Below are 25,988 nucleotides of genomic sequence, written 5' to 3'. Positions count from 1 at the left end.
CAAAGATCTGTACAGGGGGTCCTGGAGTTATGAATGTCCGTCGTATGTTCAAATTGTACTTATGAACGGGATGTCTGTTTTAGATGCTGATTCTGAGTGCGTTTATTTAGAACTCCACCCAGGCTTAGTGTTCTGAACCAGGTCCCCAAACACGACAAACCCTCTGAAGTTATTCCTTTATTAGGAGCGCCAGCAGCCCTCGCAAAAAATTTCTCTCTCACCGCAGGCTAACAAGTCCGTCTGGCAGAGAGATGAATAGTTGTATGCCGCATCTATTCATCTCCACCCCCTGCCTTTTATCCCCAGACTGGGTGAGGCTTCACTAGCAGCAGTGGCTCTTGCTTCCCAAGGACCGGCCCATAGATTTCCACTGCTCTCCTCTCCTCTGCCTTCTGTGCATCCGCGCGTCAGGCACAGGACCCAGCCGTTCCTCCTCTTCCCCATCAGCCACCTCCAGACCTGGGGGCTGTTGACTCTCCACCTGAGGGCTGATAAACGGGCCAGGCTCCGCCTCTCTTTCTCTCTGCCAGCTCCATTCCCTCCTCCCGCTCAGAGCTCTCAGGATGCCTTGATACTGGCCCTGACTCCCACACCTCCTCCTCCTCTGATTCAACTGCTGGAGGGCCCGGCGGCCAACAAGCCACAAGGCTTAGGAGCTGAAAATGTGGCTGCATCAGAGTTCAAAACAAGGTAACCAAAGGGGCTTACATAACTCTGGGACACTATAACCATCATAAATATGAGTCCGTTGCCAAGCGTCTTGAGTTTCGCTCATGTGACCATGCGGATGCTACAACACTCGTCTGAAAAATGGTCATAAGTCAACTTTTTTCAGTGACATTCGAATGGACACTGAAGAAATGGTTGTAAGTTGAGGGCTACCTGTATGTGGTCATTAAGCAAAACTGACTCCCTTCCCCGTCGATTCTGCTTATCAAAAGCTGGCTGGGAAGGTCACCAATGATGTTCACGTAACGCCAGGACCCTGCCTTGGGTTGTAAATGTGAAATACTGCCCCAATCATGATCACATGACCACGAGGGTAGTGAGATGGTCATAACTTTAGGTTGTAGGTCACTTTTTCCAGCACCATCATTGATTCTGAACCATCGTTACTCCATCGTAAGTCAAGGATATAGGTAAGCCAACAGTCTTTGGCGCAAAGCGATTGTCTAGATCAGGGGTGTCGGAACTGGTAGCCCGTGGGCAGGATGTATTCACGTGCAGGCCACGCCCAGCCCAGTTCCGCAAATGGGAAAAACATTGCGAAATGTCACATGACACGGCGAGTTTGACACCCATGATCTAGATGCATAAACAATAAGGTGAGAAATTACAGCAGTGGCCAAAATTGTGGAAATCTTTTGGGGAAAGTGTCTTTTCTAAAACTAGCTAATAACACCACTTTTTTTGGGGAGTAGTACCATAAAATTATACATCAGTGGAAAGATAATTTAATCGAGAATGCAATGCAATAATTTTATGAAGAATTTGCTCTTAGAATAGCAGTTACAGTTCAAAGAAGAAAAGCGAAACACATAGGAAAAACAAGATATACAAAAATTATCACCATGTCAGTTAATCCTTAATTGGGTAACCTTTAGCATGAATGATGGCCTTACAATGTCTTCCCGTGGAGTGAACCAAATCTTTGAGTTCTGCAGCTGTTCTAATTTGAAACCAAGATGGAAGGATGGCTTCTATTAACTGGGTTTTATTGCTGGGTCGCTTCTGACTAACAAGTTTCTTTAGTTCGGCTCCATAGATTTTCAATTGGGTGAAGATCTGGGCTATTCCCAGGCCATTCCAGCAGTGGAATAGGATTATCTTGAAACTCCCCCCAAAAAGTGGTGTTATTAGCCATCAGACCTCAAAAATACACTTTCCCCAAAAAGGTTTCCACAATTTTGGCCAGTACTGTGAGTTGTAGGCTTCAGCTCTGGGAAAGAATAAAAGGGTGTTAAAAGAGGGATCGATTCTGACATGAAGCTGGGAAAAACGAGAGAAAAACGAGGGAAAGAACACAAGGGAGAGACCTGAACAGGCAGAGCGAAAGAGCTTCTGTAGTCTAAGAGGCACCAGGAAGGCGGCTGCCTGTACAAGCCAGAGGCATCTGGGTGAATTAATGTGACTTAAGACTCTCCTTCTGGGGCAGGCTCAGGCAGGTCAAGGTGGAACAGGCTCAAATTCGTGCTTCAGAAAAATAAAAATAAAGAGAGAGAGAGAGAGAGAGAGAGAGAAACAGCCCCTGGGCCTTGAGCCAGTGTAGTTTTGTGTTTTTTTTCTATTGGGATGAGTGGAATCATGGAATAATGGAGGCCATATATTTGCCATATCTTTATTGCACTGGGACCACACTGCAAACAAATCCACGGAAAGGAGGAAAAAGGAAGGAAGGAAGGAAGAAAGAAAGAAAGGAAGGAGAGAGGGAGGAAGGGAGGGAGAAAGGAGACAGGATGGAAGGAGGCAAGAGGGATGGAGGGAGGGAAAAAGGAAAGAAAGAAAGAAGGAAGGAGGGAGGGAGGAAAGAGGAAAAGAAGGAGGGAGGGAGGGAAGAAGGAGAGAAAGAAGAAAGCAAGAAAGGAGGGAGAGAGGGAGGAAAGAAGGAAAGAAAGAAGGGAGGGAGGGAGGAAGGAGGGAAGAAAGAAGGAAAGAAAGAAGGGAGGGAGGGAGGGAGGAAGGAAGGAGGGAGGAAAGAAGGAAAGAAAGAAGGGAGGAAGGAGGGAGGGATGAAAGAAGATAAGAAAGAAGGGAGGAAGGAAGGAGAGAGGGAGGGAGGAAAGAAAGAAGGGAGGAAGGAAGAAGGGAGGAAGGAAGGAGGGAGGGAGGGAAGAAGAGAAAGAAGGAAGGAAGGAGGGAGCGAGGAAAGAAGGAAAGAGAGGAGGGAGGGAGGGAGGAAAGAAGGAAAGAAAGAAGGGAGGAAGGAAGGAAGGAGGGAGGGAGGGTGGGAGGAAAGAAGGAAGGAAGGAATAAAATTCTACTGCTGCTGAATGCAGTTTTTGGGTTTTTTTCCCTTTAATCTGTGTGTTGTTGTTTTTTTTTTAAACTTGGATATGTATATATTTACATAAAAGAAAACTATCAAAAGCAGATTTGAGAAAAAGCAGCAGCAGCTCAGCTTCCACCGTCCGTCCAGAGAGAGAAGGAAGAGCTGCTTACTTTCGGATGGATAAATAGCACAATTTATCTGTGGTGGTGGTTGGTTTGTTTGTTTGTTTGTTTGTTTTTTTAAACATCACTCTGTAAAACCGCATTCAAGTATTCTCGCCGATGCACGGATCGTCCCGCTCTTCTTTCGACGAAGCTGCTGCACTTCTGCGGAGGGTGGTCCTTTTGCTGGGGTGGGGTGGCGTGATGTTTTTTTTGGGGGGTGGGTGGGGAAGGGCTTGGCCCGTAGCTGGCTCAGTCTTGGAAATGCTGGGAAGCAAATGGGAGACCTCTGGCAACCGTGAAGGAGCAAGAGAAAAGGAGGACGACGCCTTGGAAGTAGACGCAAGGAAGGAAGATTTCAGGACCGCATGGAAGGAAACGTCCCTAGTGTGGCCTTCTCCATTCCTGACCCTTCCTTGTCTTCCCTTTGTAAGGGAGAGAATATTTGTAGTTTTAACCTTTCCCAAAAATGGTCTTTCGGTGTGCATGGTTTCCAAATTCTTAATCCATTCACCTCGTTCGCTACCCCGACCACCCACAAACCCAGGTTCAAGATCTAGGAGAGCTTCAAGCAACGGCCACAGCTGGGATTTCTCTTCTTTGGGATCCACTTGGAGACCACCTTGAGGGCGGTAGACAATCAGTCACTCCCTTCCTCATCCAAAAGTAGCGTTTTCCGTTTATTTAAAAAAAGAAGAAGAAGAAGAAGAACACAACACGACTGTCTCCTCTATAAATACAAAATATTAAATAAAGACCGGCTTTCTGTACAAAGGAAAAGGAAGGACAGAACGAGAGGGTTGCTCCAGCCAGTGAGAAGATCCTGTCAATAGGACTGGTTTGGAAAACTGCGATGAGGACAAGTGGATCCAGTAACAGTAACAGAGCTGGAAGGGACCTTAGAGGTCATCTAGTCCTGCTCACGCAGGAGGCCTGTCCTAGGGATTCGAACCGTCGAACTGCCGAGCGTTCTGGCCGATAAGCTCAGTGTCGTAGCCACCGAGCCACCAGAGGCGATCGGCTCCAGGATAGGTGGATGACTTTTCGGCATTTCCTACTGGGTCTTCCCAGCGGTGGGGGAGGTGGTGGTGCCACTTGCGATGAAGGATCAGGAAGGAGAAAAAAAAGGGGGGGCATGAAATCGCTAGCCGCTTGGAGAAAGGAAAGCAATGGTGGGGAGAGGGGAAGGTGGGGCTTGCCAGAAGCTCCGCCCACAGGTGGACTCCAAAGCCCTCGTTGACGATGGAGAATAATTTAGAACCTAAGGCAAGTGAGGTTGGATGAAAAAAAAAACATGGAAGGGTTATGACCATGTACCACTGAGAACACGTGGACGGCCCCGAGGGCTGTTGATGGCCGAGCTACCTGTTATTCTCAGTCTAATCTGCTGCAGAGTCTACGCCTTAGCTACTTACTTGGAGAACAATTAGAAGAGCAATTTCTGAATTCACTGAATTCAAACGTTGGCCTACACACACAGTCTTTCGCGAGACTGTCGGGATGTTGGCTTGGTCGACGTGGCGGTCTTTCTTCAGCGGCGTTGAAGGAAGTCTGTCCGTTGTCACTACCTCTCGGTCGTGACGGTGCTCCTAGGGGAGGCAAAGTCATTCTCTACCACCTTGTTGTAACTTCCTTTTTCTATACAGTCCCTGATGGCCTGCAGGACTATCCGGAGCCTCCGATCCATCGCTTGGAGGTGTAGTTTGTACAAGATGGGGGCGATTTTGTCCTCCAGCAAAGATTGTTCCATCAGCTGGCTCAGTTTGTACTCCTCCTTAGCCAGGAGCTGTAAACGCAAGTAGGTGGACTTCCGTATTCTAGGAAGAAGAAGCAGTTGGAAGGTGAGAGAGGTGGAGCACGCTTGGGCTATGTTTTTTTTTTTTTAAATCCTGTGTTTAGCAGAACTGGTTTCTGGAAGGATTCATTCTGGATTCCAACTACATGGGCTACCATGATTCAACACTGAACAGCTAGTTTTACCCATAACGGAAAATTCTGTCTGTCTGTCTATCTGCTATCTATCTATTATTTATCCATCTGAATCTATCATCTCCCTCCTTCCTTCCCTCCCTCCCTCCCTCTCTCCCCATATCTATCTATCTATCTATCTATCTATCTATCTATCTATCTATCTATCCATCTATCATCTATCTACCAACCTATCATCTATCTATCTATCTATCTATCTATCTATCTATCTATCTATCTATCTATCTATCTATCTCTATCTATCATCTTTCTATCTTCTATCATCTATCATCTACTGTATCACCTATCTATCTATCATCTATCTATCTATCTATCTATCTATCTATCTATCTATCTATCTATCTATCTATCTATCTATCTATCTATCTCTATCTACTGTGTTTCCCCAAAAATAAGACCCTGTCTTATATTTTTTGAACCCCCGAAATAAGCGCTTGGCTTTATTTTCTGAGAGGTCTTATTATTTTGGGATGCATGAAGCAAGACAGGGCTCCTCTTGCCATTTTACCTGATTTCCAGCTCTGTCTCCCTAACCCTAACCAGAGAAAATGGCGGGGACTGGCTGCACATGCATTTAAATATTTTCGGAGAGAGCTTATTTTCAGGGGAGGGTTTATTTTTGGAGCAAGGTTTATTTTCGGAGGAGGGCTTATTTTTGGGAAAACATGGTATCTAATCCATCATTTCTCACTTCTCTCTCTCCTATCTATCATCGATCAATCATTGATTGTAGGGGTGTTTAGAGAACCTTTAACTTTAAGGACTGATTGTAACCACCATTCATTTGATGCCATTGTAACACAAATGGCTGTGGTCATAAGTCAAGGACTCTTATGTTTACAGCCTCCAAAATCCTTTCTAAATTGATCCCCAATGAAGAGAAGAAGAAGGAGGAGGACGAGGAGGAGGAGGAAGAGGAAGAGGAGGAGGAAGAAGGAAGAAGGAAGAAGGAGAAGAAAAAGAAGAAGGAGGAGGAGAAAGAAGGAGGAGGAGGAGGAGGAGGAGGAGGAGAAGGAGAAGGGAGAAGGAGAAGGAGAAAGAAGGAGAAGGAGGAGAAGGAGAAAGAAAGAGAAGGAGAAGGAGGAGAAGAAGAAGAAGAAAAGAAGGAGAGAAGAAGAGGAAGAAGAAGGAAGAAGAAGAAGAAGAAAAAGAAGAAGAAGAAGAAGAAGAAGAAGAAGAAGAAGAAGAAGAAGAAGGAAAGAAGAAGGAAGAAGGAGGAGAAGAAGGAGAAGAAGGAAGAAGAAGAAGAGAAGGAGAAGAGAAGGAAGGAAGAAGAAGAAGAAGAAGGAGAAGGAGAAGGAGAAGAGAAGAAGAGAAGGAAGGAGAAGGAGAGAAGGAGAAGGAGAAGGAGAAGGAGAAGAAGGAGAAGGAAGAAGGAGAAGAAGAAAGAAGAAGAAGGAAGAAGACGAAGAAGAAGAAGAAGAAGAAGAAGAAGAAGAAGAAGAAGAAGAAGAAGAAGAAGAAGAAGAAGAAGAAGAAGAAGAAGAAGAAGAAGAAGGGAAAAGGAGAAGAAGGAAAAAGCAGCAGCAGCAGCAGAAGGAGGAGGAGAAGGAGAAGAAGGAGGAGGAGGAGGAGGAGGAGGAGGAGGAGGAGGATGAGGAGGAAGGAAGGAGGAAGAAGAAGAAGAAGAAGAAGAAGAAGAAGAAGAAGAAGAAGAAGAAGAAGAAGAAGAAATGCCAAACCTACCGGCAACACTGATTTAAAGGCACCAAGATAGACAGTTCATCGTGAGAATATTTCCCAAACCTGCAGGAAAGAAGAAGACAAGAAGCATTCACTGGAAATACACTTTCTGCCTCAAATTCCTGGCGAAAAGTCAAGGCCAAAACTGAATGGACTCTTTAAGGCCATGATTTTAGCCATGGGCTGAACTTCAGGTCTGGAGCCAAAGACGTGTTTTGCAGGAAACGTGGGCAGGCCTCCTGACTCACCACAAGTCATCAAAGAAAATATCATTTTTCCTTGACAACCTGTAAAGCAACGGAAAGTTGAACTGCGATCGTAAGCACCGTCACAGAATAGACTAATGGAGTTGGAAGGGACCTTGGAGGTCTTCTAGTCCAACCCCCTGCTTAGGCAGGAAACCCTACACCACTTCAGACAAATGGTTATCCAATCTCTTCTTTAAAACTTCCAGTGTTGGAGCATTCACAACTTCTGGAGGCAAGTTGTTCCACTGATTCATTGTTCTCACTGTCAGGAAATTTCTCCTTAGTTCTAAGTTGCTTCTCTCCTTGATTAGTTTCCACCCATTGCTTCTCGTCCTGCCCTCAAGTGCTTTGGAGAATAGCTTGGCTCCCTCTTCTTTGTGGCAAGCCCTGAGATATCGGAAGACTGCTATCATGTCTCCCCTAGTCCTTCTTTTCATTAAACTAGACATACCTGTTCCTGCAACCGTTCTTCATGTTTTAGCCTCCAGTCCCCTAATCATCTTTGTTGCTCTTCTCTGCACTCTTTCTAGAGTCTCAATATCTTTTATACATCATGGCGGCCAGAACTGAATGCAGTATTCCAAGTGTGGCCTTACTAAGGCATTATAAAGTGGAATTAAAGCGGAATCATGTGATCTTGATTGTATCCCTCTATTTATGCAGCCTAGAACTGTGTTGGCTTTTTTGGCAGCTGCTACACACAGCTGGATCGTATTTAAATGGTTGTCCACTAGGACTCCAAGATCCCTCTCACACTTACTACTATTGAGCAAGGCACCACATATACTGTACCTGTGCATTTGGTTTTTCTTGCCTTAATGTAGAACCTTACTTTTCATGGTTTCATTTAGCAGTTGTTTCGCTTAACGACCGAGTTGTCGGTCCCAACTGTGGTCACTAAATGAGGATGACCTGTATAGATTGCCAATCTCTTCTCAAGAAAAAAAACAGTGCTCTGGTAAAGTGACCTCATGGGTACATTTATGTCTTTTTTTCCCAGGCAGAAGAAAAGAGATGAAGAATAAGCCAGAATAAACAGGGAAGATTTAAGAATGAACAGCCGACCCCACCCCTCCTCTCCCATAATTACCCTCTTCCATTGTCTAAGTGGATAATAAAAGTATTATTTCCAAACTTCTCAAAGGTCTCGTAATGGTGTCGATCCATATTACCTGTAAAAGAGGAGGAAAAATAAGAAAAAAGAAAAATGTTTAGCAGAAAGTGATGTTGGAGATCTTAAGCATTAAGATCTCTTAATGACAATAGATGAACTCAGAACACGGCATAGGTTTGGAAGGAACCCTAGAGGTCTTCTAATCGTCCAACCCCTTGCTCAAGCAGGAGGCCATGTCAGCCTCCGCTTAATTAAGTGTATTTCTCCTACTAAACTGTTTTACTGTTTTATTACCTTGTTAAAAGTTTGCTCTACTGCAGTGGTTCTCAACCGTTATAGTGCTGCGACCCCTTTAATACAATTCCCCTACGATGTGGCGACCCCAACCGTAAAATTATTTTCGTTTTGAATTTATCGCGCCTGAAGCCGTATTGGCTAGCGATCTGAACTGCTTGCGATTGCCTTGAGGACGGAGGCATTAAAGCGGAGACTCCTCCCCTATTAAGTTTATCGCGCCTGAAGCCAGATTAGGCTAGCGATTGGGAGTGATTGCAGCTGGCTTGAGAGGGAGACATCAGAGCAAAGATTTCTCTCTTTTTTAATTCATCGCGCCTGAAGCCGAATTTGGCTAGCGATTTGAAGAGCCTGCAGCTGGCTTGTGGAGTCAACCATTGGAGCGTGATTCTTCAACTCGCAAGTGTACTTCCCATATTTCCGATGGTCTTAGGCGACCCCTGGCAAATTGTCATTCGACCCTCAATGGGGTCCCGACCCACAGGTTGAGAACCGCTGCTCTACTGAGTGTTTTACATGATTAATGGTGGAGGGGGGAGGTTTCAGGCTATTTTCTGGTCTGTTTTCAGGCCTTTTTTGGGCTGTTTTCAAGGTGTTTTTCAGGCTGTTTGGCCCCAAACGACCTGAAAATGGCCCGAAAAACAGCCTGAAAACAGCCAAAAAACCCCAGCCAAAAAAAGGCATACATGCACCGGCCAACTGGTCTTCGGATTTCCGGTGCTCTGGAACATGCACATACATGCAGGCACATTCCAGTTTGGGCACTCGGTGCTGAAAAGGTTCCCCATCGTGGGTGTAGGGTCTCCTTCTTGAAGCAGGGGGTTGGACTAGAAGACCTCCAGGGTCCCTTCCAACTCCGATATTCTGCTATTCGCATCACCCGTGAAAGTCGTGAATGTTGTGTCAGTGCAAAACAAGCCAAGACAACAACTAGCAGCGAAAAAATAAATAAAAAAAATCTACAAATTAGACATGTTCTACCACTAAAACTGCCCAAATTCTAAGAGTGCTACTCCATTTCGGAAGTCGACAAACATACCCATCAGAAAATCAAATATGGTCATGTCCATTATATCCAAGATCCTGGTTCCCCGGTCATAAGGTGGCGTTTGCTTAACCTCTTCGCAATATTCTGGATCAACTTCCCACCTGGGATGAGAAGAAAAAAATACGGATTGGGAAGTTTAGCCGCCGCCGATGCTCCCCCCTTTTCATGTCCGCAAGGATTGAGTGAGTGGGTGTGAATTTAACAGGGGAAATATGCACATCTAGATTTTAAAGTTATAGCGGATGCGGTGGCTCAGTGGCTAAGACGCTGAGTTCATCGATCAAAAGGTTGGCAGCTCAGCAGTTTGAATCCCTAGTGCTGCCACGTAACGGGGTGAGCTCCCGTTGCTTGTCCCAGCTTCTGCCAACCTAGCAGTTCGAAAGCAGGTTAAAAAAAAATGCAAGTAGAAAAATAAGGACCGCCTCCACTCCACTCCACTCCACTCCACTCCACTCCACTCCACTCCACTCCACTCTATTCTATTCTTCTCTTCTATTGTATTCTCTATTCTTCTGTTCTGTACTGTTCTGTTCTATTCTCAATGAATGAATGAATGAATGAATGAATGAATGAATGCCAGGGGAAAAAAATGCAGGGAAAATATTACCGTATTTCTCCCCTACCTGCAAAATAAATTGGATTCTAGTTTAACTAGGTGCTAACGTTTTAATCCAGCTGCATGGTGATGGTGACGTTTTGGTTTTTAGATTTTAGAACAAACCCGACAGCCAAACTATCTGGGTTAAACCAAGGGGCGGGGGGGGGGCATCCAGATAAAGCCAACATGTCTCAGCCCAGCCTCTGCTCTTTTTTTTTTTAAATTTGAATTTATATCCCGCCCTTCTCCGAAGACTCAGGGCGGCTTACAATGTGTTAAGCAATAGTCTTCATCCATTTGTATATTATATACAAAGTCAACTTTTATTGCCCCCAACAATCTGGGTCCTCATTTTATCTACCTTATAAAGGATGGAAGGCTGGGTCAACCTTGGGCCTGGTGGGACTTGAACTTGCAGTAATTGCAAGCAGCTGTTAATAACAGACAGACTTAGTCCATTGAGCCACCAGAGGTGTCTCTTCTGCGTTTGGCAGGCAGATGGCTTCATTCTGTGCAGCGGTGGTGGAATGAAAGTCTGGCTAGGCAACAATGGGGAACTGACAGTTTGAGGCATGGGGGTTGTAGCAGAAGCAGCGAGCTGGCTCTTAACCATAACACTTACTCGGCTTTCTTGCGTTTATGGTAGGAACGTCGCCACGGGTTCCTCCAGGTTTTCCGTTTGGCTAAAGACAAGTCGGGCAAGAAGGCGGCCATGGAACCTTCAATCTGGTCCGGTTTGCCACAAAGGGCATGCTCCGTCGAACAGTAATAGGAGCATTCTCCATAGAAGCAGATGTTGTTGGCTGCAGAAAGAAGGAGAAACATGGTGGGACAACCGACATGGGTAGAAGAGGATTATCGGTGGCTCAAGGTTGAGCTGTGGAGTTTTTGGTGCTCTCTGAGTTGGGTTGGTTTTTATCGATGCTTCATGACCCAACTAGATAACATCATCAGGGCTAAAATGGGATGGGAGAAGGAGGAGGAGGAGGAAAAGGAAGAGGAGAACCGTGAGGTCCTTGGTGCTCTCTGAGGTTGGATGTTTTCTTGTGGATGATTCATGACCCAACTAGGTTACATCATCAGAGCTAGAAGGGGATGGAGGAGGAGGAGGAGGAGGAGGAGAAGGAGGAAGAGGACCGTGAGGTCCTTGGTGCTCTCTGAGGTTGGATGTTTTCTGGTAGATGATTCATGACTCAACTATCAATAGTAACATCATCAGCGCTAGAAGAGAGCTGGGCTTGTGGAGTAGAGGAGGAGAAGAAGGAGAACTGTGGGCCAGTCAGGAGTGGGATTTGGGGGTTCTCCGAACTGCACAGCCCACCCCTGGGATGATTTTGTGACTTGCTGAGACGCCTAAGTCGATTGTTGGATATCACTTTTTCTTTTATGGTTGCTGCCCAAATCAACTCCTTCAACAGTTGCTGACTCAAACAAGCAAGTGTGAACTGACTCCGCTTTCAAGCTGACACCAGATGGGTGCGAAAACTCTTGCCAGCAGCGAGGAATGTGTGAAAGAAGGTGAGTTGTGAACCAACTGCCATTATTTAAGCTCCTGCGCACTGGCATTTCTTCACCGAGAAAGATGGTTCCATTTACTGCTTAACTGCTGATGCAGATAGCGCTGGACTTACGACCACCCCAAATTTCTGTTGTCAAGTGGGACATTTGCAAACTGGGTTCCGTGTTGTGGTCCATCAGCAGCCTAAGGAGCTGGCAACGGAGTCGGACAGCGATGAGGCTGAGGTGAGGCCAGGGCCATCGGGAAGTGAGGTGCGGACTCCAGAGCCTCCAGAGACTGATAGTAGTGAGGCAGAGGAACAGGAGGAGCCTGTTCCTAATGCACGCATGAGAAGAGCTGCCAGAAGGCAAGAGCAGCTCAAGCAGAGAGGACAACTCGGGAGTAAGGCCAGGAGATGATTGGCCTCTCTCATAAGGCTTAAAACAGACCAGCAACGGTGTTTCAGCTTTGCCGGAAAACAACGTTGCAGCTGCATCTTCTGCTTCGTCCTCTGCTTCGTGTACGTCTTTGTTTTTGTGGCTCCTGGACGTTTGCCAGGAAGGGCCTTTGGCAGTTTGCCTAATTGGACTAAGGTTTGGGAGATAACTGAGGAATTTGTGTTGGGAGGCATTTGTTTTACTTTGAACTGAACGACGCTGGGAATGAAGTAATTCCCAGCTGTTCGAATAAAGTTTGTTTCTCCATGGACTAAGTTTATTACCATCTTTCTTGCCACGGTTGTTAAGGGAATTGTTACGGCTTGATAAGTTAATTAACCCAGTTGCTAAGGGAATCTGCCTTCACTTGTTGGAAGGCCTCAAAAAGGGGATCGCGTGACCCCGGGACACGGTGACCGTCATAAATATGAGTCTTGACTTCGCTTTGTCAAAAGGTTGCAAAAGTTGATCGTGTGACCTTGGGAGAGAGCAACAGTCGTAAGCATGAACCAGACTGCCAAACGTCTGAATTCGGATCACACAGTCACGTGGTTCAGTGCTATTGTAAGTGTGGACGGTCACTAAATGAACTGTTGTAAATCGAGGATTACCTGTATATGTATTATTAAAAATGGGAAATTTATACTTCTCAACCCTCACAATCAGGAGGCTGTGAGTTCGATCCTAGGCAGAGGCAGATAATTCTCTCTCTCTGGGCAAAATGGAAATAGATCTGCTGAACAAAATTCCACACTGGTGACAGGAAGAGCATCCGGCCAGTAAACACTCAGCTAGCTCCATTCAGTTGCCCAGACTCTGCCCCGCAAAGGATTATGGAGTCATTAAAAGAATATGATGAACCCTGATAATTTCTGAATCTTAATTCCCATAAGGGCCAGTGCGACTCTCCTTTACGTCTGTTTTACACTTAAAAAACATCTCCTTCCAATAACATCCTTGGGGCCTAAATAAAGGCACTCCTTGAGTTGCATCCATTTAGTGACCGTTTCCAAGTTACGACTTCACTGAAAAAAAGAGAGAGACTTAGGACCGTTCCTCGTACATACAATCATTGGAGTATCATCTCGCTCACATGATCCAACTTTGGACACTTGACAACTGGTGTGTATTTATTGACAATTACACTGTCCCGGGGTCATGGTGTGGTGGCCTAGAGGTGGAGCTCTCCCCTCACAATCAGGAGGCTGTGAGTTCGATCCTAGGTAGAAGCAGATATTTCTTTCTTTGGGCACAATGAGAATATTTCTGCTGAACAAAACTCTGTACTGGCAACAGGAAAGGCCTCCGGCCAGTAAACACTCAGCTAGCTCCATTCAGTTGCCCAGGCTCCGCCCCGCAAGGGATTATGGGTTGGTTAAAAGAAGATGATGAACACTGTCCCGGGGTCACGTGATCACCGTTTCTAACCTTCCCATCCAGCTTCTGACAAGCAAAGTCAACGGGGGGGGGGGGGAGACTTGGATTCACGTAACGGCTGCAGGAGTCGCTTAATCACCGTGCCAAGAAAGTCGTAACATTGAACACAACTCTCTTTGCAATCGCTTAACAAGATAAACGAAGGTCGGAAATTGAGAACTGCCTGTTTGTCTGACGTGAGTTCCCATAACATTTGAAACCATCATTTCACCTCAAATAAGGACAATTTGACAGTTTGCCACTCTTCTTTCTTTCCCAACGTCAGAACCCGGGGAATGTAAATAATCCTGCACCCCTTCTTAAAAAAAAAAAAAAAAGTTGAAAAGATTCTAATCTCCCTTTTCTTCTTTCAAGTAAGTGAAGCAGAGCTGCTATTGTCAATATCCCAGAAAGTGGGGGGGAGGGGGAACGACAGGGGTGGGAATCCATAAACCTCTGTGATTGGTCAAGGGGAACAAAAGTCCCCCGAACTCGCATTGATTTTGGCAAATGATTATTTCGAAAATTACAGCCAGAGTTATTAAAGTTTCTCTCCCACCTGAGTGCTAACAAATCATTCCTTCACGCCATTCTTTAAGGCAAGTGGAGCGCTAGCTAGATATAGCTATTTCCAGTCATTGCACTTTGGGTGCAAGGTTTTCCTCCCTCCCTCTCCCCCTTCCTTCCTTCTCTATCCCTCTTTTCCTCCCTCCCTCTCTCGCTTCCTTTCTTCTCTATCCCTCTTTTCCTCCCTCCCTCTCTCGCTTCCTTTCTTCTCTATCCCTCTTTTCCTCCCTCCCTCCCTCTTCATCTCCCTCCCTCCCTTCCCTTCTCTCCTTCTTTTCCTTCTTCCCTTCCCTCCCTTCCTCTCTCCCTCTTTTCCTCCCTCTTTCCCTTCCCTTCTCTCTGCCTTTTTCCTTCTTCTTCCCTCCTTCCTCTCTTCCTCCCTCTTCCTCCTCCCTCTTTTCCTTCTTTCCTCCCTCCTCCCTTCCTCTCTCCTCTTTCCTCCCTCCTCTCTTCCTCCCTCCTCCCTCTCTCCCTTTTCCTTCCTTCCTTCCTTCCTTTTTTCCTTCCTTCCTTCCTTCCTTCCTTCCTTCCTATTATCTCTCTCTTCCCTCCCTTTTTCTTCCCTCTCTGCTCTCCCATGCCTCCCTCCCTCCCTCCCTCCCTTCTCCTTTTAAAAATCTAAATCCATTTTAAAAGTCCATTTATCAGTGGACTTTTTCTTGTTTTGACGAGGAACAAGAGTTAGGTAGAGGCGTCCCCAATTCTTGCCTTTACTGGGAGAACTCTTCCGCTAGGTCTCCTGAATACAGTCCCAAGAGATTTGATCCCAGCAGTGTCAGCCAAGCAGCAACCTTGCTTACTAAAGCAGAGCAAAAGATTCCAGTCTCTTGGGAGACCCTCAAATGTTTATGCCGGCACCATCATCATCTTCTCACTTTAATTTCTGGGGTTGCTGCTGTTCGCCATTATTAACGGAAGCCAATGGGGTGGGGGGGTCTCCTTGCCAAACCCCCCAAGCTGATGAACACAACCTGAGTACGAACCACCGCTGCCTTTTCGGTAGCGGCAATTCAGACGGAACCAGAAAGTGATCACAAAGCAGAAGTGAAGAAACAGGAAGGGCAGGAATCACGCGGTGGGATTCAGCCGGTTCGGTCCGGATCGCACAAACCGGTAGCGGCGGTTTGCGGGAGGCTCCACCCACCCGCCCTGACGTAATGCGCTACTACTGCACGAGCGCTCACATTTGTGAACTGGTAGGGAAGGGAAGGGAATCCCACTTCTGGGCAGGATCCAGTGGGAAGCCCAAAAAAAAAAAATTACCTGCTGGATCCTGCCCACTGGATCCCTGGCTTCCCTCTGGATGGAAATTATTCCTCCATTTTACTGAGCGAATTTGAGAGGCTGAATCACCAGGCTGACCAACGAAAGACCATGATGGCCACAAACCTTTTTGGTGGACTTGAATGTTGATATGTGCGATAGTTTGTGGTCCTCGTTTTAACTGCTGCCTGTCACCTGGAACCTATTTTGATGCCCAGAAGGTCAACTAAGTCTTCCCATACCTGGTGAGATAAAAAATGTCCTCCATAGTTTCTTGTCGCGAGTAACGTCCCTTATTTCTCTGGTCATATTAACCAGTCTGCCTGCAACTGGTGGGACGCGACGGAAATCCAGGATCCTGGAAGGAAAACAGGAAGAGACGGTTTTAATCTGGTAAATCCCACAAAAACAAAAATCTTCTGCAGGATGGGCTATAAATATCGTAATGGGTTAGTCAGTTAAGACCTCATAATTATGTGCCAAAAAATAATGCAGAAAAGAGGGGGTTGGATTAGTCAAGATTAAAACCTGGCTTGTGCGTTCTGCTTGTTGGGACTTATTGAGATTAAAGAACTTGAGAAACGGTTTGGTGGGAACCTCTCCTGGGATGTACCAGTTCAGACTTTGGGAGAAGGTCCTTTCTTTAGTGCTGCAGGTAGACAATTTCTAGGGGACTGTTTGCCAAGAGTAGATCTTTCCAGTGCTAATATTCACTTTATGGAACTGTCCACCTTTGAAGGTATATCAGAAATCATCATCAATTCTACTTCACTGTGGACTTCCATGTGATTCTCTTCTGACAGAGGAGGAGGAGGAGGAGAAGGAGAAAGAAGAAGATGAAGACAAAGACAAAGACGAAGGAGGAGGAGGAGGAGGAGGAGGAGGAGGAGGAGGAGGAGGAGGAGGAGAAGAAGAAGAAACAACAACGGAATGACCTCCTAAAAAGTCCTGTTGCAAAATACTGAAAAACTGACTCAACTGTTAGGCCACCCAAACCCTGGATTCACCTCCCTCCCCCGCCCTCCCATTTTTCCCCTCTGCCCCTCCCCTCGTTTACCTGTCCAGGTGAAATGCTGCAATCTCAGCATTGTGTCTCTCGTAGTCGGAAAAATAAAAAAAGTCGGGAGGGGTTTCCTGCTCCCTCGTTTGCCTACAAAGGTCGAGAAAGAGACAAATAAACGCTCGGATTACATAAAATGGTAAAGAGGAAATCCTTGATTTATATCCATCCCTAAAATTGGGTGCAACTTGTATTTACGCAGATATTTTAAAAACAACAACAACTGTACAAAACGTAGCCTTGCCACATTCATTTTGGGGATCCTTTTGCTCCACATTATCACCTCCAGGTTTGGGGTGCAGAAATCAGAGGGTCACCCAACCAGAAACTGGGTTAGAGAGACACAGAGAGAGAAAAAAAGATTTATTTTCAATACATGCTGGCTTAATTCATCCTTTCCCATCAAATATGCAACCCACAATGGAATTCGCCTTTGGTTCTCGCTCCCGCTGAATTTCATTCTGCCTTTTTGAACAATCATCGCTCCTAGGGCTGTTTTGTGTGTGAAATTTCTCCGTTTAGGAGAACAGCACACAACAAGGAACGCATTCAGGAAAATTTGCTCACACAATGGGGAAATTGAGGGAAAACACGCGATTTTTAAGCATGCAGGCTTTTTATAAAGCCGCACACATTGGCGTGGAAGCAGGAGAGGGCCAGGATGTGCTTGGAAAACAAACCAACCCGGGAAGAAAAAAAAAGAGAAAGCAAAGCAAAATATTCTTAAAGTCGCAAGATGGAAGGTGTGTAAGTTTTTCCTGGCCGCAGGCAGGCAGGCAGGCAGACAGACACAGCCTCAAGGATAACCAAAGTAAGTAGGATCAGGACAAGCATCAATATCATCGGATTTTGTTGAACTTTACTGTGAACTTAAAACTTATTTATTTCGTATGGCTGGACTAGCCTGATTTTTATCTTTAAATTTTAATTGAATTTGATGGGTTTTTAAAGTTTTGTAATTTTATGGGAGAGTATGTTATTTTAACATTTGGGCAAATTTAAATTAGTTTTTTAAGGGATGTTTTTAACTATTGTGTGTATCTGTATTTTATCTGCCTGTTCACCGCCCTGAGTCCTTCGGGAGAAGGGCGGTATACAAATTAAAATATTCATTCATTCATTCAACTTAAAATTCATAAAATTTTAAAATTTAAAATTTAAAAGTAAAATCACTTGCAGGTTCAAGTCCCACCAGGCCCAAGGTTGACTCAGCCTTCCATCCTTTATAAAGTAGGTAAAATGAGGATCCAGATTGTTGGGGGCAATAAGTTGACTTTGTATAATATACAAATAGGATGAAGACTATTGCTAACATAGTGTAAGCCGCCCTGAGTCTTCAGAGAAGGGCGGGATATAAATGCAAATTTTTTAAAAAAATCAGCTTCAATGCATACAACCGTCACAAAATTTATTGTATAATCTTTCGGTTTTTTTTAAAAAAGAGGCATTTATGTTCACAGCGATAGAATCTCAAGTGCATCGATTGGCTAGCTTTATGTGAAGGGATAGGCCTATACACACACAATAACTTTCTGACCCATGATGGTATGGAAGAAGTGGTGAAATCCAATTTTTTTTCACTACCGGTTCTGTGGCCGTGGCATGGTGGGCGTGGTGGGGCTTGGTGGGCGTGGCTGGGGAAGGATGCTGCAAAATCTCCATTCCCACCCCACTCTGGAGCCAGCCAGTGGTGGCATTTGCTGGTTCTCTGAACTACTCAAATTTTCTGCTACCGGTTCTCCGGAAGGCTCAAATTACGAGAACGGAGTGGGGTTTGCAGTGAGGAGGAGGAAGAGGAGGACTGTGGGGTTCTAAGTACTCTCTGAGTTTTGTCGCAGATGTTTCCTGAGCCAACCAGGTAACATCATCAATGCACTGAGTAACTCGATGCAATGCACTGATGATGTTAGCTAGTTGGGTCATGAAACATCTGCAAGAGGACAATCAAGTTCAGAGATCATCAAGGACCCCACAATCCTCCCATTCCTCCTCCTCCTCCTCCTCCTCCTCCTCCTCCTCCTCCTCCTCCTCCTCCTCCTCCTCCAATCCCACTCCCTTCTAGCATGGATGATGTTACCTAGTTGGGTAATGAAGTGTCTGCAAGAGAACAACCAAGCTCAGAGATCACTAAGGACCCGACAGTCCCCACCCTTCCTCCCACTCCTCCTCTTCCTCCAACTCCTCCCTTCCTCCCACTCCTCCTCCTCCTCCTCCAATGCCACTCCCTTCTAGCACGGATGATGTTACCTAGTCGGGTCGTGAAACATCTGCAATAGTATCACCAAATTCAAAGAGCACCAAGGACCCTACAGTTATTGTAATCGTTGAGTTCACAGCCTTGTCAGGTTTCTGGAGATTTTTTTTTTAATGAACATTTATTTGCACGTTTTCTCTGCTATTAATCAAAAAGAACAGCTTCCTCACTCGTTCACAGACAGCGGTGCAAAGGAATGAAGGAAGTCTCCCCTCCAAATATATCCAGGGATGAAGTTCTAAGTCGGAGTGGGCTCCGTGGCTAACATTTCTGCAAAAGCGTAACCCTTTCACCTTGGGACGACTTAAGGAAAATGTCGTAAAGAACTTTACTTGGGAGACTTCCTCTTCGCTGAGTCAGCTGCCCACACAAACCCGCTCTCCACTGGTCTCCATAACCAAGTTAACTCATTTCCTGAGATTGCACAATGTACCCAACCACCACCGTTCACCCAAGGAACGATGAGGTTTTCCAACACGTTAAGCTCCGGCCATGAATGTTTCACCAAACATTACATGTTTTGGGTTTTTAGGAGGAGTCTGAATCTCCAGTGTGAATCCATGTAAAAGCCTTGTTGGGTTGCGGTGTCAGGGCTGCTCCCAGAAGTACACAACCACAATCCGGTTTCCCCACAGACATTCACGTTCATGCCTGCAAGCCAGGATTACTTTTTCTTAGAAGCTTTGCCCCACCGAACGATGAATATTTGGGACACCTCTTTGGCTTGAAACCAGACTAAAAAAAACGAAAGAGTGTTGTGTTTTATACCAATGTGTGCAGAAGGACGAGGACTGGGGGTTCAATCTCCTTTGTGTGTCAAAACTTTTTGTGTGTGTGTGTGTGTGTGTCTTTAGTCCAGAGAAAAATAGTTTCAGTGAAACGTTTTTTCACTTAGCATCATATATTCTGGACTCAATAAGTCGAGGACCACCTGTACTGTAATTTGGACTTATTTTCTGCTACAAAAAAACAAACACACACACAGATGTACAATCCAACAATCCCATTCTTCTCCATGACCTTAGCATCCCATTTGATATTGGGGGACCAATTGGCTTGGCTTTCTTTTAAACCTTCCCTATCAAAAGAATCCCACAGACCAGGGGTGGACTGCTGGGGGTTCCCAGGGGTTCGGGAGAACCTCTAGCTAGCATTCTGTGCAGTTTGGAGAACCCTCAAATCCCACTCCGGGCTGGCCCCGCCCACCTCTCCCCTCCCCTCCCAGGAGTCCCCACGCAGCCCCCTGTGGATGCGTGCACGGAGGCTCAGGGAGGGCGAAAAACGGGCCTACCGGAAGTTCAGGAAAGCCGGAAACGGGCCCATTTCCGGCCTCCAGAAGGCCTCCGGAGCCTGAGGAGGCCGTTTTTGCCCTTCCGGAGGCTCAAGAAAAGCCTCCAGAGCCCGCGGAGGGCAAAAACGCTCAACCCCCATGGTGCAGGAGGCAGACTAGGCCACGCCCACCATGGACATGCCCACCCAGCAACCGGGCAGAGAACCCTTTGCTAACATTTTTGAAGCCCTCCCCTGCCACAGACTGATAACTTTCACAAAAGCTAAGCCGGCATCCCTTTCTCATCTTCCATAGAATAGAATAGAATAGAATAGAATAGAATAGAATAGAATAGAATAGAATAGAATAGAATAGAATAGAATTCATTGGCCAACCGTGATTGGACCCACAAGGAATTTGTCCTGGTGCAGATGCTCTCAGTGTACACAAAAGAAAAGATACCTTCATCAAGGTATTAGAGGGTAAACTTATCTGCAGCGAGAGAAGATGGGGTGGGTGTGTCTCAAAAAAGACATTTTGGAGGGGAGTGGGGGATTCTTGCTTCAAGGGCAGAGCTTTATCTGGAAAGCAACTGTTATTCCTTCTCGCGACACACGAAGTGCTCATTATATCACCACGGGAAGGGTGTATTGTCAGAAATTGAACTTTTTCTATTAATTCCCTGCTGAACCTAGCCAGCCACAGATTGCAATTCTCTGCAGTAAATGTGGTTTGGTGTTCCCACCCTGCTGTTGCTCTGGTTGATTGGATTTAAGTTCATTACATTTTCACACAGTCATCTATCTATCTATCTATCTATCTATCTATCTATCTATCTATCTATCTATCTATCTATCTATCTATCTATCTATCTATCTATCTATCTATCTATCTATCTATCCATCCATCCATCCATCCATCCATCCATCCATCCATCCATCCATCCATCCATCCATCCATCTATCTATCTATCTATCTATCTATCTATCTATCCAGTGGTGGGATTCAGCCAGTTCGCGCCACTTCGGGAGAACCGGTAGTTAGCTTTCTGAGCAGTTTGATGAACTGGTTGTTGGAAGAAATCATTAGGGCAGAGAACCGGTTGTTAAATTATTTGAATCCCATCTATCTATCTATCTATCTATCTATCTATCTATCTATCTATCTATCTATCTATCTATCTATCTATCTATCATCTATTCACACTAGCACATAGCCATCTGGATGGTTGAGCTTATGAATCTATAAAAATGCAATGCACATATCTATTTATATAAATAAATAACAATAAACATCCATCAATCTGGTCGGTTGGGCTTAAATTCATAATATCATACATTCGTTCATTCTCTCTCTCTTTCACACACACACACACACACACACATACACACACACACACACACACACACACACATCTATCAAGTGGTGGGATTCAAATAATTTAATAACCGGTTCTCTGCCCTAATGATTTCTTCCAACAACCAGTTCCCCAAACTGCCCAGAAAGTTAACAACCGGTTCTCCCAAAGTGGTGCGAACTGGCTGAATCCCACCACTGCATCTATCTATCTATCTATCTATCTATCTATCTATCTATCTATCTATCTATCTATCTATCTATCTATCATCTATCTATCCAACTATCTATCAATAGCAATCCTTATGATTTATATTGATATATTGACCATCAATTGTGTTGTAAATGTTGTACCTTGATGAACGTATCTTTTCTTTTATGTACACTTTTATGTACACGTATCTTTTCTTTTATGTACACTGAGAGCATATGCACCAAGACAAATTCCTTGTGTGTCCAATCACACCTGGCCAATAAAATTCTATTCTATTCTAATATCCTAAAGCAAAGAAGAAGACCCAACAATGACAAACAATCTTGCTAAGCGCTTTGACAGCTTTGGAGGTGTAAATAATTTCTCCATCCCAAACCACTTCAGCATAGTTAGAGTTAGTCAGAAAAAACCTAATGGACAACTCTTACTATACCAAGTCTCTATATCAAAGATCTGTTTCTTTTATTTTTTAAAAAGGGGTCTCTTTTCCTTCTGAATGACCTCTGTGAAAAATCCTAAACACATCAATCATTATAGCAACCTTGATAACAAGCCTATGGATGTGGTGATCTAATCATACAGTCCCCAAAGCTAAAAAGCACCTCATTGCTTAAGAGATTCTTTCAGGATAAACTTAGAATATTCAATCCAACGAACAAGGACAGACATTCAATTTTGCAGCTACTAAGATTGTTGGACGAGCAAATACAAAAGCAGCCAGGGAAGTGAATGAAAAGCCTGGGAAACAGGCTTCTTGTCAGTTCAACAGGAGTGCTGATTTACTACCAGCTTATCAAGTACTTAGGAGCCAAGGCTGTGGCACAGCACAACACAACCAATCACCAAATACTGCAAACAGAGTAGGCCAAAGCACATACTGTGCTAGACGGAAGTAAGTTCCCTGAGGATGGGCTACAGAATGAGTCCGAAAGTTCAGAAAACTGAGCCTCTGGTCCGGTGACCGACCCAGGCTGGATCCTGCAATATTATCCATTATCCGCTCTCATTTGTTATATGCAGTACACTGCAGTGAGCCATGTGCATATCTGTACATTGGGGAAACAAAACAGCCACTTCACAAACGCGTGGCACAACACAGGAGAACAAACCCCTCAGGGCAAGATTCAGCAGTCCATCTGCATTTAAAAGACAAAGGCCACTCTTTAGAAGACAGCAAAGTCCACATTTTGGACAGAGAGGACCGCTGGTTTAAAGAGGGGTGAAAGAGGCCATCTATGTCATAATTGAAGAGCCCTCGCTCAACAGCAGGAAAGGGATACAGCATCATCTATTTCCAGCCTACAACACTGTCCTTTCAGCAGTTCCAAGAAGGCTCCGCACCAGGGGTGAAATGCTCTTGGATTGGACTGGATCGCGCGATCCAGTAGAGATCGTGGTCGGTGGTTAAGCAATCCGGTAGTGATGGCGGAATGAAACTTTGCCCACCTGCCTGGGTGTCATTACTTCCTGGTTTTAACAGGTCAACAGAGGTTTTTAAGAAGAGACTGGACAGCTGCTTGTCTGGAATGGAACGGGCTCTCCTGCTTGAGCAGGGGGTTGGACTAGAAGACCTCCAAGGTCCCTTCCAACTCTGTTATTCTGGGCAACCTATTCTCCAAAGCACCAGAAGTCAAGACAAGAAACAATAACCAAGGAGAGAAGCAACCTGGAATTGAGGAGAAACTTCCTAACAGCGAGGACAATGAACCAGTGGAACAAATTCCCCCATCACTGGAGGCTTTTCAGAAGAGTCTGGATAGCAATTTGTCAGAAATAGGATAGGGCTCCTGCGAGAGCAGGTGGGGTGGGCTAGATGACCTCCTTCCAGCTCTGTTCCTGAATGAAAGGAAGTTCCTAGTTTCTATGGAGAATCGCATGAAATGCCTGAAGACTGCATGAAATTAGCTAGAAACTGCATGAAATCAGCCAAGAACTGCATGAAATTCGACGCAGTGTCTCTGGGCGCCTGGAGCTAAACTTTGTCCAATCTTTGTGGTTAGAAATGCCTTCACCAAGAAGACAAAAGTGCTATTGATTTCCATGGACCTGCTTGTCCTCAGATGTTCCCCCACAATGGTTTTCTCCAAACATCTATCTCAGTAACTGTAAATAGGCTGTGTGATCGTTTGCTATTCTGCTTCTAGGTCGACCGTCAAGGAAAACCTTTCATTTCTCTCTATTTTGCCACCCCTGGGTGCCTGCCTTGCCAGAAAACCTTTTGAAAGAGAAAAGAAAGCCTTTTTTTGGGGGGTGGGAGAGAAATTAGGCAGGATTAAAACACCCACCCGCCTGCACACACACACCCAGGCACAAAACACGGAAAATTATTTATGTGCCAAGGGTTCGAAAATATTGTTGATAAATATGTTCATTATGCAGACGACATTCGCAAAATGCTTGGCATGTCACTGCAGGAATTTAATCACCACCTGTAAAATATATGTCTGCTTCTGGATGTTTTCGGGGTTGGGGGGTGTGGGGTGGGAAGGGACAGGATGATGAGATGCTTCTTCCCAATATATCCAACTCATCCAACAATCTTGACGTGCTATGAATTATAGAAGCACCACTGACGGGCCCGGATGGGTGTCATCAAAGATAGTTAATCAAAAGAGAATTCGCAGACGGTGCTTCGTATGGTGAAGCGTTTGGAACACAAGTTCATGAATCAGGGACAACAGCACGCCTTAATGAGTAGGCGTGCAAAATCTTGAGTTTTGAGTTAACAGAAGAACAGAGTTGGAAGGGACCTTGGAGGTCTTCTACTAATCCAACCCACTACACAAGCTGTGAAAAGATTTAATTCTCCCCAGTGGAGCTGCGCATACATTCCCGTCTTTCTATTTCTCTTCTCCTTCGATATTCAGAACAACAGATTCAGAAGGACCTTGGAGAGCTGTTAGTCCAGGGGTCCCCAACCTTTTGGGCCTCAGGGACCACTAAATCCATAATTTTAAATCCGACGGACCACTAATATGATCTGCCTAATGACTGGCTGGGTGAGTGTGGCTAGGTGGTTATGTTAGCTCTCGCCTGGACTATTGCAATGCTCTCTACATGGGGCTCCCCTTGAAGAGCACCCGGAGGCTCCAGTTAGTCCAGAATGCAGCTGCGCGGGTGATAGAGGGACCGGTTCGGAGCTCCCATATAACACCTATCCTGCGCAAGCTGCACTGGCTGCCTGTGGTTTTTCGGGTGCAATTCAAGGTGTTGATTACCACCTTTAAAGCGCTCCATGGCTTAGGACCGGGATATTTACGGGACCGCCTTCTGCAACCATTTGCTTCCCACTGACCGGTACGCTCCCATAGAGAGGGTCTCCTCAGGGTGCCGTCAGCCAAACGATGTCGGCTGGCGACCCCCAGGGGGAGAGCCTTCTCTGTGGGAGCACCTACCCTCTGGAACGAGCTTCCCCCAGGACTTCGTCAACTTCCTGACCTCCGGACCTTCCGCCGCGAACTTAAGACATATCTATTCTCTCATGCAAGACTGGCTTGAATTTTAATTTTTTAGATGATTTTATGGGTTTTAAATTTTAATTAGTTTTATAGGGTTTGAATGTATTTTAAAACTTGGGCCAAATTTAGTAAGTTTTTTAATTATTGTTTTTAGTAGTATTGTATGTGTCTTGATTGTTATTTTATTTGGCTGTTAACCGCCCTGAGTCCTTCGGGAGAAGGGCGGTATACAAATTAAATTATTATTATTATTATTATTATTATTATGATGATGATGATGATGTGACTGGGTGGGCGTAGATGTCACTCGCATTGAGGGGTGCCTTGCTGACCTCTACTTGCCCCTCCCCTACCAGCCACTCCTCGCCTGCCCGCCCGGGCTCCTTAGGGCCCCAACAGGAAGTAGTTGCTGGAGCTAAGCAGCCACCATGAGAAAGAGCTGGCAAAACAGCTGGCTCAGTTCAAATTGAATCGGAAAGAGAAGGCGGTTCAGCAGAAGCACCTCACTGAGGACTAGGAGCATAGGCTTTCCAAGCAGAGGGAAGACCTGAGGGAGTGCAAGGCCAAGGACCGGCACCTGGAGGCTCAGCGGGCTGAGATGGTCAGCCAGTTCCAGGCCATGAGGCAGTCCCACTGGAACAAGGCCCTCCAACTCCTTGCTACCAGCAGCACTTCGGCCAAAGCCTCGCACCAGGAGGCTGAAGCAGACCCCAAGTTGGAATTTCTGCCCCCCTCCGACCCACACAAGAAGACCCCGAAGTGGGAGACTCTCTGCAGCAACACAAATGTTCATTCTAGCCCAGGAGCCATAGTTTGAGGACCCCTGATTTAGTGCAATATAAAAAAAAATGCAAATAATTTTTTCTGCGGACCACCAAAATTTTCTCGCGGACCACCAGTGGTCCATGGACCACCAATTGGTGACTGCTGTTCTAGTCTAATCCCTTGCTCAAGCAGGAGACCCTACAGTTGTTCACTCTCTTCTTAAAAATCTCCAGTAATGGAGCATCCACCACTTCTGGAGGCCAGTTGATTAACTGTTCTAAATTTCAGGAAATTCCTCCTTAGTTC

At 45.5% G+C, this 25,988-nt stretch overlaps 1 protein-coding gene across 1 annotated transcript in view; it reads right to left on the bottom strand.

Moving 5' to 3' along the window:
* Positions 1 to 1,438: 1,438 nt before the first annotated feature.
* The window catches only part of FAM20C (FAM20C golgi associated secretory pathway kinase), a 73,161-nt gene continuing 48,611 nt past the window's right edge, over positions 1,439 to 25,988 (bottom strand). Inside the window, exons 4-10 of the mRNA XM_058157460.1 lie at positions 16,363 to 16,455; positions 15,548 to 15,663; positions 10,747 to 10,927; positions 9,518 to 9,627; positions 8,161 to 8,242; positions 6,826 to 6,885; positions 1,439 to 4,967 (exon numbers count right to left, since the gene is read on the bottom strand). Of these exons, the coding sequence (XP_058013443.1) occupies positions 4,715 to 4,967; positions 6,826 to 6,885; positions 8,161 to 8,242; positions 9,518 to 9,627; positions 10,747 to 10,927; positions 15,548 to 15,663; positions 16,363 to 16,455 (895 nt within the window). The 3' untranslated portion in view covers positions 1,439 to 4,714. The remainder of the gene's footprint in view (positions 4,968 to 6,825; positions 6,886 to 8,160; positions 8,243 to 9,517; positions 9,628 to 10,746; positions 10,928 to 15,547; positions 15,664 to 16,362; positions 16,456 to 25,988) is intronic.

Source organism: Ahaetulla prasina, chromosome 14 (assembly GCF_028640845.1).
Source record: "Ahaetulla prasina isolate Xishuangbanna chromosome 14, ASM2864084v1, whole genome shotgun sequence".
Lineage (NCBI taxonomy): Eukaryota > Metazoa > Chordata > Lepidosauria > Squamata > Colubridae > Ahaetulla > Ahaetulla prasina.
The sequence above is the reverse complement of the archived record's forward strand: the minus strand, read 5'-3'. Positions and strand labels throughout refer to the sequence as shown.